At 51.3% G+C, this 15,439-nt stretch overlaps 2 protein-coding genes across 7 annotated transcripts in view; one reads left to right on the top strand and one right to left on the bottom strand.

Moving 5' to 3' along the window:
* Positions 1-12,901, bottom strand: part of SKA1 (spindle and kinetochore associated complex subunit 1) — an 85,671-nt gene extending 72,770 nt beyond the window's left edge. Inside the window, exon 1 of one of the 3 annotated variants that reach the window (XM_081562110.1) lies at positions 12,590-12,901. The gene's annotated coding sequence lies outside the window, so the exon portion shown is untranslated. Of the gene's footprint in view, positions 1-776; positions 1,529-12,589 lie in introns of those variants that run through there. The other 2 variants (XM_081562111.1, XM_081562112.1) reach the window with 2 other exon arrangements.
* Positions 2,054-14,310, top strand: CXXC1 (CXXC finger protein 1). 4 transcript variants are annotated; one of them, XM_081562099.1, is made up of 16 exons: positions 2,054-2,197; positions 8,236-8,312; positions 9,681-9,799; positions 9,902-10,002; positions 10,287-10,522; positions 10,612-10,806; positions 11,198-11,224; positions 11,301-11,546; positions 11,955-12,062; positions 12,182-12,366; positions 12,622-12,829; positions 12,912-13,022; positions 13,152-13,201; positions 13,323-13,419; positions 13,623-13,775; positions 13,891-14,310. In XM_081562099.1, exons 3-16 carry the CDS (start codon positions 9,795-9,797, stop codon positions 14,035-14,037), a joined length of 1,869 nt encoding a protein of 622 aa, XP_081418225.1. In that variant the 5' UTR covers positions 2,054-2,197; positions 8,236-8,312; positions 9,681-9,794; the 3' UTR covers positions 14,038-14,310. The 4 variants fall into 4 exon arrangements, with proteins under 4 accessions (XP_081418225.1, XP_081418227.1, XP_081418226.1 ...); XM_081562100.1 differs by having other exon boundaries at positions 2,093-2,197; positions 10,621-10,806; XM_081562101.1 differs by lacking the exon at positions 11,198-11,224 and having other exon boundaries at positions 2,060-2,197.
* Positions 14,311-15,439: the final 1,129 nt, after the last annotated feature.

The following is a 15,439-nucleotide window of genomic DNA, read 5'->3' as shown; positions in this document are numbered from 1 at the left end:
GACCCCTGCTCCTGATGGTCTGCAAACCCCAGCCTGCCAAGGCAGTGGGTTTTTCTCAGACTCCTGTTCTTCCTTGTGTCACGGTCCCCAGGGGCCCATGATGCACTTCCTGGCTTACTGAGGGTGACCCAGTTCCCAGGCAGCATGCTGTTCATGCCACCTGTCCCCGGACATGAACTGGCTGGACCAGGGCTCTGTGATCTGGCTCTTCCTAGGTAGGGGTAAAGGGCTGAGTCCTTGAGGAGGATGAGAGTGGTTTGGCCATGGGCTCCTGTCTTATGCCACCAATCTTGTGCGTTTGTTAAATTAACATTTGTTAAGTGGAGTATAGGGCTTCCCGGGTAGCTCAAACGGTAAAGAATGCCCACACTGTGGGAGACCCGGGTTCGATTCCTGAGTTGGGAAGATCCCCTGTAGTTGGGAAGATCCGCTGGAGAAGGAAATAGCAACCCACTCCAGTATTCTTGCCTGGAAAATCCCATGGACAGAGGAGCCTGGCGGGCTCCAGTACATGGGGTCGCAAAGAGTCGGACACGACTCAGCGACTAACACACTAACACACACACACCTGTAGAAGATGGCATGGCAATTCACTCCAGTATTCTTGCCTGGAGAATCCCATGGACAGAGGAGCCTGGTGGGCTATAGTCCATGGGGTCGCAAAGAGTCAGACACAACTGAACGACTAACACACACACACACAAAGTGGAGTATAGGAGCAGGATGGTGGCAACAGGACCGCGAGAGTAATTAAAATAGATAAGCTTATTACTCACGGGTCCTGGAGAAGGTACACTTCGTCTCTCCAGTGGTCTTCAGGTCAAGACAGGGTGCAGAGAGGCAGGACGTGGGGCACATGCCTTTATCATAAGAGTCCCTGGGTGGAGTGCTTTGGGCTTCCTAGGATAGGGTCCCAGTGATCCATTCAGACCAGAGTTTTGGTAAGCCACAGAAGGTCTATCTAAGGGGTGCATAAGGCATCCAGGCGCTGGGATGCAGGAGAGACTGTTGATCACAAGAGCTGTTGGGGAAGGCATTTCAGGAACTTATGTTTGCTTGTGACTCCGTAGCTGCCATAGAGGGTGCGTGCTTGCGTGAGGGGGCTCGTGTCAGTTTAAGGTCTCTGCAAACCGCTTGGCCAAACAAAATGGACGAGGAGGCAGCAATACCCAGGAGTAGCTTAGTTACATTCTCCAAATGTCAACACGTGTTTCCCCGTGGGAGTGAAGGTCGCCGGCAGCAGTCTTCAGACCCGGCCAGAAGGCGCAGGGGCCCCACCCCGTCCCCTGGGCTCCGCTGAGAGTCATCCTGGCGGTGGGTAGCGTGCGGCGAAGTCTCCCCAGGGGAGTGCCAGGTTCTGCGACAGCACGGGACTCTTGTTGCTGAGCTGAGGCCCCTCCAGCTCCCGGCGCCCGCTGATCGCCGAGGGATGCAGGATTTGCATTATGAAAACTCATCCTCCCAACAACGGGTTCCGAGGTTGGACGACTGCAGAGGGCGGACGGACCTCAAGCGGGACTCGACTTCCGGGGCTCCTTGGCGGGATGAGGAGCTCTAGGAGTGCCCGGGGTCTCCGGTTGGGGCCCCTGCCGCCGATGCCAAAGCCGCGGCCCCAGCCGGCAGCAGAAGGGACCCGGCGCGGGCGGGGCCGCGGCTGCTGCGGGAGGCGGCGGAGGGGCCATGGCCACTACCATGACCTCCCTCTCCTTCGCCTGATCGGCAGGGGCACTCCTGCCCGCCCCCCCTCCCATTTTAAGCCAGTACAATAAATCACAAAAATCTTCCCGACGTGCTAAGAAAGCCTGAATTGTGCACTCTTAGAATCAGATGGCATGTAACCAACCCTTTATTCCCGTTATAAGATACAACTAGCTGTATAAGTTAGAGTTGTATTTTGACCTTCAACTTTTCCAAGAGGAAAGGCATACTACATAGTTTGCCTTCCGAGCAGAAACTGGAAAATAACCAGCGAGGTGGAGTAGAGAATCTCGAAGCCTCAACCGAGAGGAAGTAGCTAGTTTCGGCGTCCTACGTTGCCATGGTCACGCTGCCCACTTCCGGCCAGGTGCAAACCTCGCGGAGTGGATAGCCCGGGGCAACCAGAACGCAGCTCCTGGAAGCACTCCTCACTGGTTGCTGCGATTTGAGGCAGCCTGCCAAGGCGGTGGCAGCTGAAGGTACCCGGGACTCTGAAAATGTAAAGAGAACTTTCTGGCTTTCTGGGACACTGGGAGGTGAAAGGCATAACACTCTTGGCGCCCCGGGCAATTGAGGAGTTGGAGGGCAGGGAGCTGGACACAGGAGGAAGAAGGGGAAAAAGAAGGGAGTTAATGACTTGGGCCCTAGATTCCAGACACTTGTCCAAGCCGCCTCCAGTTCCTAGGCCCAGCCTAGCCCAGCTGGACCTGCAGTCAGGACTCATGTTAAGAGGAAAAATGACATCCTGTGTTTGTACAGGGAAAAACTTAAGTCATATCGGACTCTTTCGACCCTATGGACTGTAGCCCACCAGGCTTCTGTGTCCATGGGATCTTCCAGGAAAGAATACTGGAATGGGTTACGATTTCCTTCTCCAGGGTATCTTTCAAACTCAGAGATGGAACCCGGGTCCCCTGTGCTGAAGGCCATCTCATTCATTGTAGGCAGATTCTTTACTGACTTGAGCCGCCAGGGAAGCCCTTATTAAGCAGGAATTGAGTCAAACAGTTTTGTTATTCTTTCAAAATATTGTTTTGGATATTCTGAATTCCTTAAATTTCCATAAGCTTGTTTAATTTTTCAAAGAAATAAGGTAGGATTTTGATAGGGTTTGATAAGTGTTGTGTTGGCCTGTCCCAAACTCATCTACCAGTTCAACACAACCCCTATCAAACACATAAAAAGATCACATATAATCTTCTTTTCTCCTACTCAACCATGAGGCTGAGTTTTCTATCAGTTGAAGGTATGCTTCTAGAATTCCCACATTACTGCCTATCTTATGGTGTGCTTTGCTGGAAAACTGACTTTTGATTGTTCACTTGCTTATTAGTTTATTTTTAGAGTCCATTACACTCAAATAAACAACCTAGTTATTCAGCTTAAAATAAATAGGTAAAGGAAAGAAAATTAAACCCACTGCAATCAGAAGGAACACTAATAAAGATTAAAGTGCAAATTAATAACATAAAGATGCAAAAAACAAAGAGTTAGGTCTTCGAAAAGATTTTTTAAATGATGAATTAGCTAGAATGACCAGGAGGAAAAAAACAGAAGATTGATTCAAATTACTAAAATCAAAAATGAAATACCAACTTTACTGAAGTAAACGACTATTTTTTAAAATAGTGTAAATCACTGCCAATAAATTAGATAACTTAGATGAAATGGACAAGTTCCTAGAAAGACACAGACTACAAAATATGACTATAACAGAAATAGAAAATCTGAGTATACCTATGACAAGCAAAAGGATTAAATTAGTAATTTTAAAACTTCCCACAAAGAATAGCCCAACCCACATGACTCCATTGGTGAATTCTATCAGATATTTAAAGAATAATTAATATCAAGTCTTCACAAACTCTTCCAAAAAAAGTAGAAGAGGAAGTAACACTTCCAACTCATCAGAGGTAGAGGCTAGCATTACCCTGATACCAAAACCAGACAAAAATATCACAGGAAAATAAAGCTGCAGACCATGATATCTTATGAGTATAAAACAGTATCCTCAATAAATTACTGGAAAATCAAATCCAGCAACATATAAAATGATCATACACAATGATCAAGTGGAGTGTATTCCAGGAATGCAAGCATGGCTTAACGTTAAATGAATCTTTATAAATCAATATTTATAGAATATTAATCTCATCTACAGACACAGAAAAGCACTTAACAAAATTCAACAGCCTTTCATGATTCAAAAAACGAAACACTTAACACACAAGGAATAGTAGGGAACTTCATCATTCGGATAAAAGGTCCAAAAAAGCCCACAGCTAACATCATACTTAATGGTAAAAGACTGAATACTTTCCTTCAAGGGCAGGAACAAAACAAAGATGTCTACTTTATGTCTCTACAGATTTGCCTTTTCTAGACATTTCGTATAAATGGAATCATATAATATGTGACTTTTTGTGTGTGTTTCTTTTATTTAGCAGTGTTTTCAAGGTTCATGGATGTTATAGCATGGTATATGAGTACTTCATTCTTTTATGTAATGGAATAATATTACATTTTACAAATATTACAAAAGAGTCAACATGACTTAGTGACTAAACAAAGAGAGGTCTGCCTTCTGCCCTAGCTGGCTTTGAGTGGCAATATCTAAACTCATCCATGTTATTCCTCATAGGAGTGTCTTTGTTTGCCTGGGTATATTTTAGTCACTTTATAGTCAATATAGGTCTGTCTAGTCAAACCTATGGTTTTTCCAGTAGTCGTGCATGGATGTGAGAGTTGGGCTATAAAAAAAGCTGAGCACCAAAGAATTGATGCTTTTGAACTGTAGTGTTGGCGAAGATTCTTGAAAGTCCCTTGGACTGCAAGGAGATCCAACCAGTCCATCCTAAAAGAAATCAGTCCTGAATATTCACTGGAAGGACTGATGCTGAAGCTGAAACTCCAATACTTTGGCCACCTGATTTGAAGAACTGACTCTTTTGTAAAGACCCTGATGCTGGGAAAGATTGAAGGCAGGAGGAGAAGGGGACAACAGAGGATGAGATGGTTGGATGGCATCACTGACTCAATGGACGAGTTTGAGTAAACTCTGGGAGTTGGCGATGGACAGGGAGGCGTGGTGTGCTGCAGTCCATGGGGTTGCAAAGAGTTGGACACGACTGAGCGACTGAACTGACTGAACTGATAGTCAATATAGTAATTTAGGTTGGGGCTGGCCATGTCAGAAAGTCTAACAATGTCATTTAAGATGAGGACTTTGGGTCACATGGTATTATCTCAACCTCCTAAGGGGTTAAAAACTGAGATCAGGCACATGGGCAGTCAACAGTGTCTATGTAATGGAACCACAGTAAAGATTCTGGATGCCAAGGTTCAGGCGAGCTTCTCTGGTTGGCAATTCCATGTGTATTGTCATATATCATCCCTGGGAGCAGCTAGGCCTATCCGTGATTCCTCAGGGAGAGGATAACTGGAGGCTCTGCATTTGGAACCCTCCTGGACTCTATCCTATGACTGATTTTAATCTGTAACTTCTTCCTGGATAACTATGGGTGTAACAACTTTCAGTGAGTTTGGTAAGTCCTTCTTGCAAATTAGTTGGGGATCCCCAGATTTGCAGTTTGTGTCAGAAGTAAAAATGGTTTTGGGGAACCCTTAAACCATGCAATGATGTCAGAAATAAAGGTGGTCTCTTGGAGACCATTTCTCAAATTTTGCAGCATTTATGTTCATGGGGTCTATTTGTCTATTATTTTTTCTTGTAATGTCTTTTTCTAGTTTGGTGCCAGAGAAATGATTCCCAAAAGGAATTGGGGAATATTCCTTCCTCTTCTGTTTTCTCAAAAAGTTTATTTAGGATTACTATTTTTCCACCTTCAATATTTGACAGAATTTGCTGGTGAATTGATTTGGACTTGAAGTTTTCTTTGTAGGATGGTCATTAATCATAAATTCAAATAATTTTATATCAATATGGCTACTCATATTTTCTATTTCTTCATTTGTTAGTTTGGTAAATTGTCTTGTTAAAGACAAGAAATTTGTCCATTTTATCTAAGTTGTCAAATGTATTAAGTTGGTATAGGTGTGTGAGTAATATTCTCTATTCAATATCTGTAGGATCTGTACTGATGGCTCTGTTTTCATTCATCATGGGGGTAATTTCTGTTTTTTCACTGTTTATTAATTAAATAAATCATATTTAAATACATATTTAATTTAATAATTAAATAAATCACATTTTAATAAAATATATTTCAAAAATATAGAATTGACTATAAATTTAGTTCAGTCAATGATATTAAATTTTAGTTTAATGAATTAAGGTGAATTTGAATTAAAATTTAAATATGTAAAATTAAATTTGGATAAATTAAACCATATTAAATAAAATGTAATATAATAAATTGAATTAAAATTAAATTGAAATTAAATAATACATAAAACATTGAATTTCATACATTAATTTAATATTAAATTATTTTAAAGCAAATTGTGTACATGAATAAATCCAAATTCAGTTATATTAAATTAAATTTAGTTTGAGTAATTAAATTTAGGGCTTCTCAGGTGACTCAGTGGGTAAAGAAACAGCCTGCAATGCAGGAAACACAGGAGACACAGGTTCAATCCCTGGGTTGGGAAGATCCCCTGGAGCAGGGCATGGCAATGCACTCCAGTATCCTTGCCTAGAGAGTCCTATGGACAGGCTGAAGTGACTGAGCATTCAGTTCAGTCAGTTCAGTTGCTCAGTCGTGTCCGACTCTTTTTGACCCCATGAACCACAGCATGCCAGGCCTCCCTGTCCATCATCAACTCCCGGAGTTTACCCAAACTCAAGTCCATTGAGTTGGTGATGCCATCCAACCATTTCATCCTCTGTCATGCATACATGCAATTAAATTTAATTTAAATCTGATCTATATTCCCTTAAACTTATTTTTAAACCAGAAACATCAAAGTCATTCTGACTTTGAATGTGGACATGAGGACATTTACAATGACACAACCTCCCCTTTCAGTATGTGTGTGTGTGGTGGTGGGGTGTTGTACTGACACTTTGTATCTTACTTGCTTTTCATGGTTGCCCACTTTAGAGCGTTACCCTGAGGAAGCTTCTGGCTCTCCAGTCTGAGGATTTTTTGTTATATATAACAAAAATTTGTTTTAAACTTTAAAATTAAATTTATGGGAGAGAAAACTGAATACATATGAAACAAGAGAACCCAAGTGGACATCACCAGGAAGTGGGCATAATCTACACTCTGGTGGTGGGTGTTAGCTAGGGAGCAGTAGGGATAGGATGTGTTTAAATCAAAGTGAGTTTTGTTTTGCAGAAAGTTGCAGCCACTAGATGTTCCAAAAAGGTTACAGTGCATTCCGGTCAACAAGATACTACAGTGAGAGCAAGTAACCAAGTGCCTACTTACTTGCAGTTTTGGGCAAACTAGAATAACCTTTGCTTCATTATAATGATCATGCCTCCCACCAGCTTAACTTAAAACGCCCCCAGGGACACAGTGCTTTGAGAATTATCTCCTTGTCTCCTACTTGTCACAAGTAACAAATAATAAATGCTTCTGCTTTATTATTTATTACTTGTGACAAGGAAGTTCTTGATGTGTTCATTGGCTAAATGACCCAAATGACAGACCCATTGTGTCTGGTCAAGGGAAGACTTGATGAAGCTGGTGGTTGCTGATTTAAAAATACTTTGGTCCAGCCATTCTCACCAGAGATGGTCAGGTCACCATCATGTATGGCCTTCAGTTGTTGCCTAATTCTGATGGATGAGTGCTATTGTAGAGGCCCAGAGGCTGAATCATCAGGTAGGCCTGGCTAAGGCACTGCTGGGAGGAGTGACAGCTGCAAACAGTGGTGGGAAGTGTAAACACAGATAATCAATAAACAATCTATATTAAAGAATAGAAGAGAGTTTCATTTGAACCAAGCTGAGGACTGGCCCAGGAGTGCAGCCTCCACCAAGGAAGAAAGCCCTCTAGAGAAGCATAGTTTTCAACAGTTTTATATAGCATCAGAACAAAGAACGTATTAATACACCAAACATGGCAGAGGTACGTTCCTTCAAGGTTTCAACAGCGATGTGTAGTTACAAATTAGCAAACACATAGTGAGTGAGCATGACCTTGGCATGTGGGACAGGAACCTTATCCTCCAAAGAGTACTGGCATTGGTGTCACAGGAATAATAAGGGACAGAATGAAGGGACAAAATAGGTGATTACGTAGTTAATCCCCCCTAGGGGATTCTAAGTAGAAAAATATGGGAAACTCCTGTAAGTTAATAATTACTGGAGAAAGCAGGTTTGCTTAACCACAAAAGGGAGGCATTTCTCCCTTTCGGAAAGTGGGCATTCTTCAATCGTCGTGGTTAGAAGAAATGTACAACGTGTACTTGATAGATCATAAATCAGGCTGTTCCAGTTTTACATAAAGTTTAGGCCAAGTCAGATATAAGCCTGACTGGGCTTCCTCTGCCCCTAATAGGCAAAAATTTCCTGTCTGAGGTGTGTGGGAGGCATAACGAAGGGACTGCTTTCCTTCCCAGCACACAGTATACGGACCTCCATTAGTACACGCGGAAAGGAAAAACGACAGAATAGTGGAAAGAGCGACTCAATCCAGGTAGTGTTCCTAAAAGCGGGCCCCTTCCCTATAGACATCTAGGCAGTATCAGGCTGCTGGCGCCAGAATCCACCGGCAAGATGGCGGCGCCCTCTCGGTGGCCGATTAGGACTCTGCCACTGAGCGTACGATTCCAAGATGGCGGCGTCAGCATGGAAGTCGCTCAGTAGGCGCGACCATATTGCCTAAACTTGTCGGCCGTACAGGTAGTGAGTGTACGGACTAGGCCGACCATCAAGATGGCGGCGCCCTTGGTAAAGCCGAACTATAGGAGCCGCCATGTTTCCCGAGAACACCTGAGAACACACGGGCTCGACCGCCGTACGGTCTCAGTAGTCAAGATGGCGGCACCTCAGAGACCGTCCGACCTTTAGCCGGGCGACACCAACTTGTGTGTCGCAGAACCGACGCACTGGGCCTGCGCAGTAGGAGTACGGTGCCTGGGAGGCACCAGGAAAAGCGGAAGTGCTTGTGGGCGCCTTTGCAACTGCTGCGGACGCCGCCGAGTGGTCTGTGCAGGTTCGCGGGTCGCTGGCGGGGTTCGCGAACGGGTGCGTCGGGAGCCGAGAGATGGTAAGTGCGCGGTCCCAGGAGGGAGTCGGCGGTTAGAGGTCAGTGAGGTAGGAAATGGTGGAGTCCATTGGCAGGCTCGTGGGGGTCTTTGGTGATCCATAACCCGAGACTGTGGGCAGAATGGGGGTGGGGGGAGGGTCTGTTGTGAGCCTTAACCCGGGTCCCTGGGTAGAATGACGGGAGTCTGATGGTCCGAATTTTTACTCGTGGGGGAACCATCAGGGAGTTCTCTGATGAGCCATCATGGGGGTCTGTAATGGAAGTTTAGCGGGGATCCCTGATGGTAGTGCCTTGAGTGTCCCGATGGGGGATTCTTTGTGCAGAGTGATGGGGGGTTTTCGAAGAGCTGTGTTGGGGCAGTCTGGAGGGAGCCGTGATGAGTCCGTATCAGGGATCCAGGGGGGCGGGGCTGCCGGTGAGGTTGATCACTCCGGAATCTGAAGGGCACCGTGGTGGGAAGTCTGCCGAATGAATTAAGTGGTGCCTATGAGAGCCTGTGATGGGGAGCCCGTGGAGAGTCATGACAGGGGCAAAATGTGGGGAGTGGCGGGGTGTTTGCAGCGAGCCATTATATGAGTGGGTGCCTAGTGATGGGGTGTCAGTGAGGTAAGTGATTGGAAAGTCTGAGACAAGAGTGAAGAAGCAGAGTAATGAGGTGTCAGGGGTGAGCGATGGGGAGTGGTCTACGGGGACTACGATGGAGAGATTTAATGAGGAGTCGCGGTGGGAAGTCTGCATTGGGAGACTTAAGATGTGTGGTGAGCCGTGATGGGGCTGGGGGGGCGGGTCCCACAGGAGGGCGACGCTTCAGATCCAGAGCCTCCAGACGCTGCGGAGGACAGCAAGTCCGAGAATGGGGAGAATGCACCCATCTACTGCATCTGCCGCAAACCAGACATCAACTGCTTCATGATGTGAGCCCGGGAGAGGCGGGCGGGACGGACACCTGGCCAGGTGGGGTGAGGCCAGTGGGTCCCGCCCCTCACATCTCCCATCACTCGCCCCATACTCCGCAGCGGGTGTGACAACTGCAATGAATGGTTTCACGGGGATTGCATCCGGATCACTGAGAAGATGGCCAAGGCCATCCGGGAGTGGTACTGTCGGGAGTGCCGAGGTGAGGGGCAGGCAGCTGGGCTTCGAGGGAGGAAGAGGAGCCTTCATGGGAGGGTGGGTCGTGGGGAGCAGTGGATGGGCGGCTGTGGGTAGAGTGACTGCGGGTCGGCATTGAGCTGGAATGGAGGCCCTCCCCCCGCTCTGTGACGTGTGATAGAAGGGGCAGCTCTGCCCTGGAGTAGGGAGACAGAGCCAGTGGGTGGGCCAGAAGAGGAAGAAAGAGTTCTGGGGCCCCTCCAGGTCCCCCCATGCCAACCCCCACTGGCCCTGCCCTCTGCCCCACAGAGAAGGACCCCAAGCTGGAAATCCGCTACCGGCATAAGAAGTCGCGGGAGCGAGACAGCTCCGAGCGAGACGGCAGTGAGCCCCGGGATGAAGGTGGAGGGCGCAAGAGGCCTGCCCCGGATCCGGACCTGCAGCGCAAGGCAGGGGCAGGGACAGGGGTTGGGGCCGTGCTTGCTCGGGGATCTGCTTCGCCCCACAAATCCTCTCCACAGCCCCTGGTGGCCACGCCCAGCCAGGTGAGTGACTGCGACGGCTGGGGTCGGTGGGGGGCGCCCCTCAGAGGCCCTGCTCGGTTCCTGAGTTCTGTTGCGGGCTCCTGCACCAGCACCAGCAGCAGCAGCAGCAGCACCAGCACCAGCAGCAGATCAAACGATCAGCCCGCATGTGTGGCGAGTGCGAGGCCTGCCGGCGCACGGAGGACTGTGGCCACTGCGACTTCTGCCGAGACATGAAGAAGTTTGGGGGCCCCAACAAGATCCGGCAGAAGTGCCGGCTGCGTCAGTGCCAGCTTCGGGCCCGGGTGAGCAGGGGCAGAGCTGGGCGGGGTCAGGCGGGGGGGCCAGCGTGTCCAGGAAGAGCCGCCGGAGGCTAGGCGGGGTGGGGTCTAACTGCGTTCAGACAGGTGGCGAGCTGCCTGGCCTGTCCAGATGAGCGGGGTATGGCCAGATGTGCCAGGCTGGCAGGGGAGCCCGCAGCCCCAGGTGGACAGGGTAGGGCCAGGCATTTCTAGGTGGTCGGGCCTGGCTGGGGCAGGGCTGAACGTGTGCTGGTGATGAGCTGCGGGTAGGCTGGTGTGTCTGGGGAGGTGAGGCAGGGCTGGTGGGTAGGGTCAGGCACTTGTGGGCAGGGCGAGGGCAAGGCCCCCCTCCCTCCACCTGGGGCTGACCTGGGCCTTCCTCCTGCCGGCACAGGAATCGTACAAGTACTTCCCTTCCTCGGTGAGTCCAGCCCCCCAGGGCGGGCGGGGCATGCGGGCAGGGCGGTCAGGGCCAGTCCTGAGATTCTGCCCCGCAGCTCTCGCCGGTGACGCCCTCAGAGTCCCTGCCGAGGCCTCGCCGGCCCCTGCCCACCCAACCGCAGCCACAGCCGTCGCAGAAGCTGGGGCGCCTCCGAGAGGACGAGGGGGCAGTGGCATCTGCGGCAGTCAAGGAGCCACCAGAGGCTACGGCGACACCCGAGCCGCTCTCGGACGAGGACCTCCCACTGGACTCTGAACTGTACCAGGACTTCTGTGCAGGGGCCTTCGATGACCACAGCCTGGTAAGCAGGCAGAGCGTCCCGTGGTGGAAGGGTCAGTCCAGTTGAGTTCAGTTCAGTCGCTCAGTCGCATCCGACTCTTTGCGACCCCGTGGACAGCAGCACTCCAGGCCTCCCTGTCCATCACCAACTCCCGGAGTTTACTCAAACTCATGTCTATCGAGTCGGTCATGCCATCCAACCATCTCATCCTCTGTCGTCCCCTTCTCCTCCTGCCCTCAATCTTTCCCAGCATCAGGGTCTTTTCAAACGAGTCAGTTCTTCGCATCAAGTAGAGGTTACAGAAGCAGAGAGTATCCATAATGAGGAGAGAGGAGGAGGCAGAGGGTATGGAAGGCTGATGTGGGGACTGAGTAGGTCGTGGGGAGGTCACCAGGAGCGCAGGAGAATCAGCATTTGCCTCACTGGCAGCCCTGGATGAGCGACACGGAGGAGTCCCCGTTCCTGGACCCGGCGCTGCGGAAGAGGGCGGTGAAAGTGAAGCACGTGAAGCGGCGGGAGAAGAAGTCAGAGAAGAAGGTGACGGTGGTGGGTGTGGGGAGGGAAAGGTCAGGGCCTGACAGGCTGGGGCGCCGGGGGCGTCAGGGGTCTGGGGATGGTTTCAGCCCTGCCCTGACCCCACGCGTGTCGTCCCACAGAAGGACGAAAGATACAAGCGCCATCGACAGAAGCAGAAGCACAAGGACAAATGGAAACACCCGGAGCGGGCCGACGCCAAGGACCCTGCGTCGCTGCCGCAGTGCCTGGGGCCTGGCTGCGTGCGCGCCGCCCAGCCCGGCTCCAAGTATTGCTCAGACGACTGCGGCATGAAGCTGGCGGCCAAGTGAGTCATTTTGGGGGTCTCAGGAGAGTAGTCGGGGAGGACACGGTAGGGCATCACCGGAGCCCCCAGTCAGTCACGTGGCCACCGTTCCGTCAACCAAGCACCTACCTATCCGTCCGCCTGCTCACGCACCCATCCTCCGTCTGCCCGTTCATTCACCTGGTTATGCCGCACCCTTTTACCCTTGATTCCCCTTCCATCCTGCATTGGAGCACCCACTTACCCGCCTCCTTGCTGGCTTCCTCCGCCGCGCAGCCGCATCTACGAGATCCTCCCGCAGCGCATCCAGCAGTGGCAGCAGAGCCCGTGCATCGCCGAAGAGCACGGCAAGAAGCTGCTCGAGCGCATCCGCCGGGAGCAGCAGAGCGCGCGCACCCGCCTCCAGGAGATGGAGCGCCGCTTCCACGAGCTGGAGGCCATCATCCTGCGCGCCAAGCAGCAGGCGGTGCGGGAGGACGAGGAGGTGAGGGCCGCGGCCCGGGCAGCCCGGCGCGGGGCTCCGCTCCTGGCCCTGTCTGGCCTCATGTTCCCCTCTGCCCGCGCAGAGCAATGAGGGCGACAGTGACGACACAGACCTGCAGATCTTTTGCGTCTCCTGCGGGCACCCCATCAACCCACGTGTTGCCTTGCGCCACATGGAGCGATGCTACGCCAAGGTCAGGGTGTCGGCCTGAGGGGGTGGACAGTGAGGGGACATCGCGGGCTCCCTGGGGGGCAGATGTGCCGTCTGGTGAGGGCCCGCAGCGCACGCCCACAGTTCCCTCCGTTTGTGCTCGCCCCTCCAGTACGAGAGCCAGACGTCCTTTGGGTCCATGTACCCCACCCGCATCGAGGGGTGAGTGTGGGCACGTGAGGGGTGAGCGCGGGGTTAGGGCGCGGTCAGAAGTGGCTGCCGGCCAGTGTGAGCGGGGGCGCCGCCGTCCTCCTCTTCCACGTCCTCCGCTCCACACCCCCAGGGCCACACGGCTCTTCTGCGACGTCTACAACCCTCAGAGCAAGACGTACTGTAAGCGGCTCCAGGTGCTATGCCCCGAGCACTCACGGGACCCCAAAGTAAGGCTTTCCCACCCCCGCTCGCTACCTCCGCCCATGTTTACCCCTTCCGCTGCCCGGCCTCCTCACCGTCACCCCCTCTTTTCTGGGGCACCCCTTCCTTGCATTCCTCCCTTCCCTCTGCCCCGCCTCCCCTCTCGGTTCCTTCCCACTCTCCTCCGAACTTGCAACTCCCCCCCCACCCCGCCCCGGCCTCCCTGCAGGTGCCAGCTGATGAGGTATGCGGGTGCCCCCTCGTAAGGGATGTTTTCGAGCTCACGGGTGACTTCTGCCGCCTGCCCAAGCGCCAGTGCAACCGGCACTACTGCTGGGAGAAACTGCGACGTGCCGAGGTGGACCTGGAGCGTGTGCGCGTGGTAGGTCCTGATCACGTGCTAGGTCCTGACCGCGGATGCGCCGATGCGGATGCGGCCGGAGTCGCGTGGAGCGGAGCTCCAGGGCCGCTTCTTAAGGTCTCTGCTGCCCACGCAGTGGTACAAGCTGGACGAGCTGTTTGAGCAGGAGCGCAACGTCCGCACAGCCATGACCAACCGGGCGGGCTTACTGGCCCTGATGCTGCACCAAACCATCCAGCACGACCCGCTCACCACCGACCTGCGCTCCAACGCTGAGCGCTGAGCCCCAGCGGCCCACGTGTTCTCTCTCCCTGCGCTGCGGGCTGGCCCGGCCCCGGACCCCCGTTTGTCTAGTCTGCCATTCATGTTTCTCCGACGGTCCCTGAGTCCCTGTGCCCATCCGTCCACCGTCTGACTGCCTGTCTGCCCTTACCAGAGGGCCTCGGGATTTCACGTCTTTGTCTCTCCGTTCTCTGTGCCTGGGTGGGACTGTGGAGTCTGCTCACCCGTGCCTCCCGAACTCTGGTTTTGTTAATAAAATTTTGATGAAACAAAAGAGGTAACTGTTGGTGGTCTCCAAACTTTTCAGTTGCAAATACGTTCCCACGGCCCTAGGGTAGAGGGCCCTAGGGTAGAGGGGCGCACCTGTGCTCCAGAGAGGCTGCAGTACAGGTGTAGGCTGCACGTGGCTGCCCGTATCCAGCTGGCGCCCATCTGGTGCTCTGCAGGCCCCACCTTGGGCGTCGGGATCTGGCTTGCTGAATGAGAGCCCAGTGACCTCTACTGCCATCCTGTCATTGTGAGACTAGGTGTTTGATCAGCACTCATTCCGTGAATGGCTGATTTATCATTCCTTGTGAACAGGAGTGTTTTTACTGTTACACATATTCTCCAGACCAGAGTTGTATTAAATGATGGACACAAGGCCTTCCTCTTCCCTGCAAACCCCTCTCTCTTCCCTGCAAACCCCCCTCTCAGGGTGCACATACACCGGGAGCACCCCCCCCCCTCCCCGCCAAATGTCAAGGCCAGTCAACCCCAGGCACTGCCTTTCCAGGGTGGATGCACCCTCGTGGGTTGCACGGACCTGGCCTTTTATCTGCAGAGCAGTACTGCCCTCTCCAGTGGGAGAAAGAGCTGTGGCCATCGGGAGGCGTGACTTTTCTGGGTGCTCCAGTGACTGTTCATCTTGGGAGGTGGGGTGGGTGGCAGGGAGAGAGGGAGACACAGTTGCTGTGGAGGAGATCTTAAGTTTTAAGGGAAGATAAGAAAATTGAAGCGTAACAGGCTGCCTGCCTGTATTGGGCCCTCCCTAGCGAGCAGTGTGCGCCTGCATTATACGTTAACCAGAAGACCTCCCCAAAGGCAGCAATGTCTGCTCAACCATAAAGATCAATGTTTTTTTCCCCTTCTTGTGATGCCAGCAATGTAATCCTTAGATTATAACTTTCTTAATTCTTTCCTAATTTTGTAACCTGCAGCTGCTTCCTATGTGTCGATCTGGACTATGTATCTTTGGTAAACTTTTATGTAAAATGTCAGTGTGTCATTTTGATACATGATCCTTTGTCTCAAATATATATATGACTGTGCCTTTGACTTCTGTGCCTTAGAGCTTTCTGAAAGACTATTTCTAGGGTTGTAATTCTCAGGTTGGCTCAAAGAAAATCATCTGTTTCTCCTTT

Source organism: Giraffa tippelskirchi, chromosome 14 (genome assembly GCF_054371585.1).
Source record: "Giraffa tippelskirchi isolate mGirTip1 chromosome 14, T2T-mGirTip1v1.2.pri, whole genome shotgun sequence".
Taxonomy (NCBI): domain Eukaryota; kingdom Metazoa; phylum Chordata; class Mammalia; order Artiodactyla; family Giraffidae; genus Giraffa; species Giraffa tippelskirchi.
Note: the sequence above shows the minus strand (reverse complement) of the source record. Positions and strands in the feature narration are given on the sequence as shown.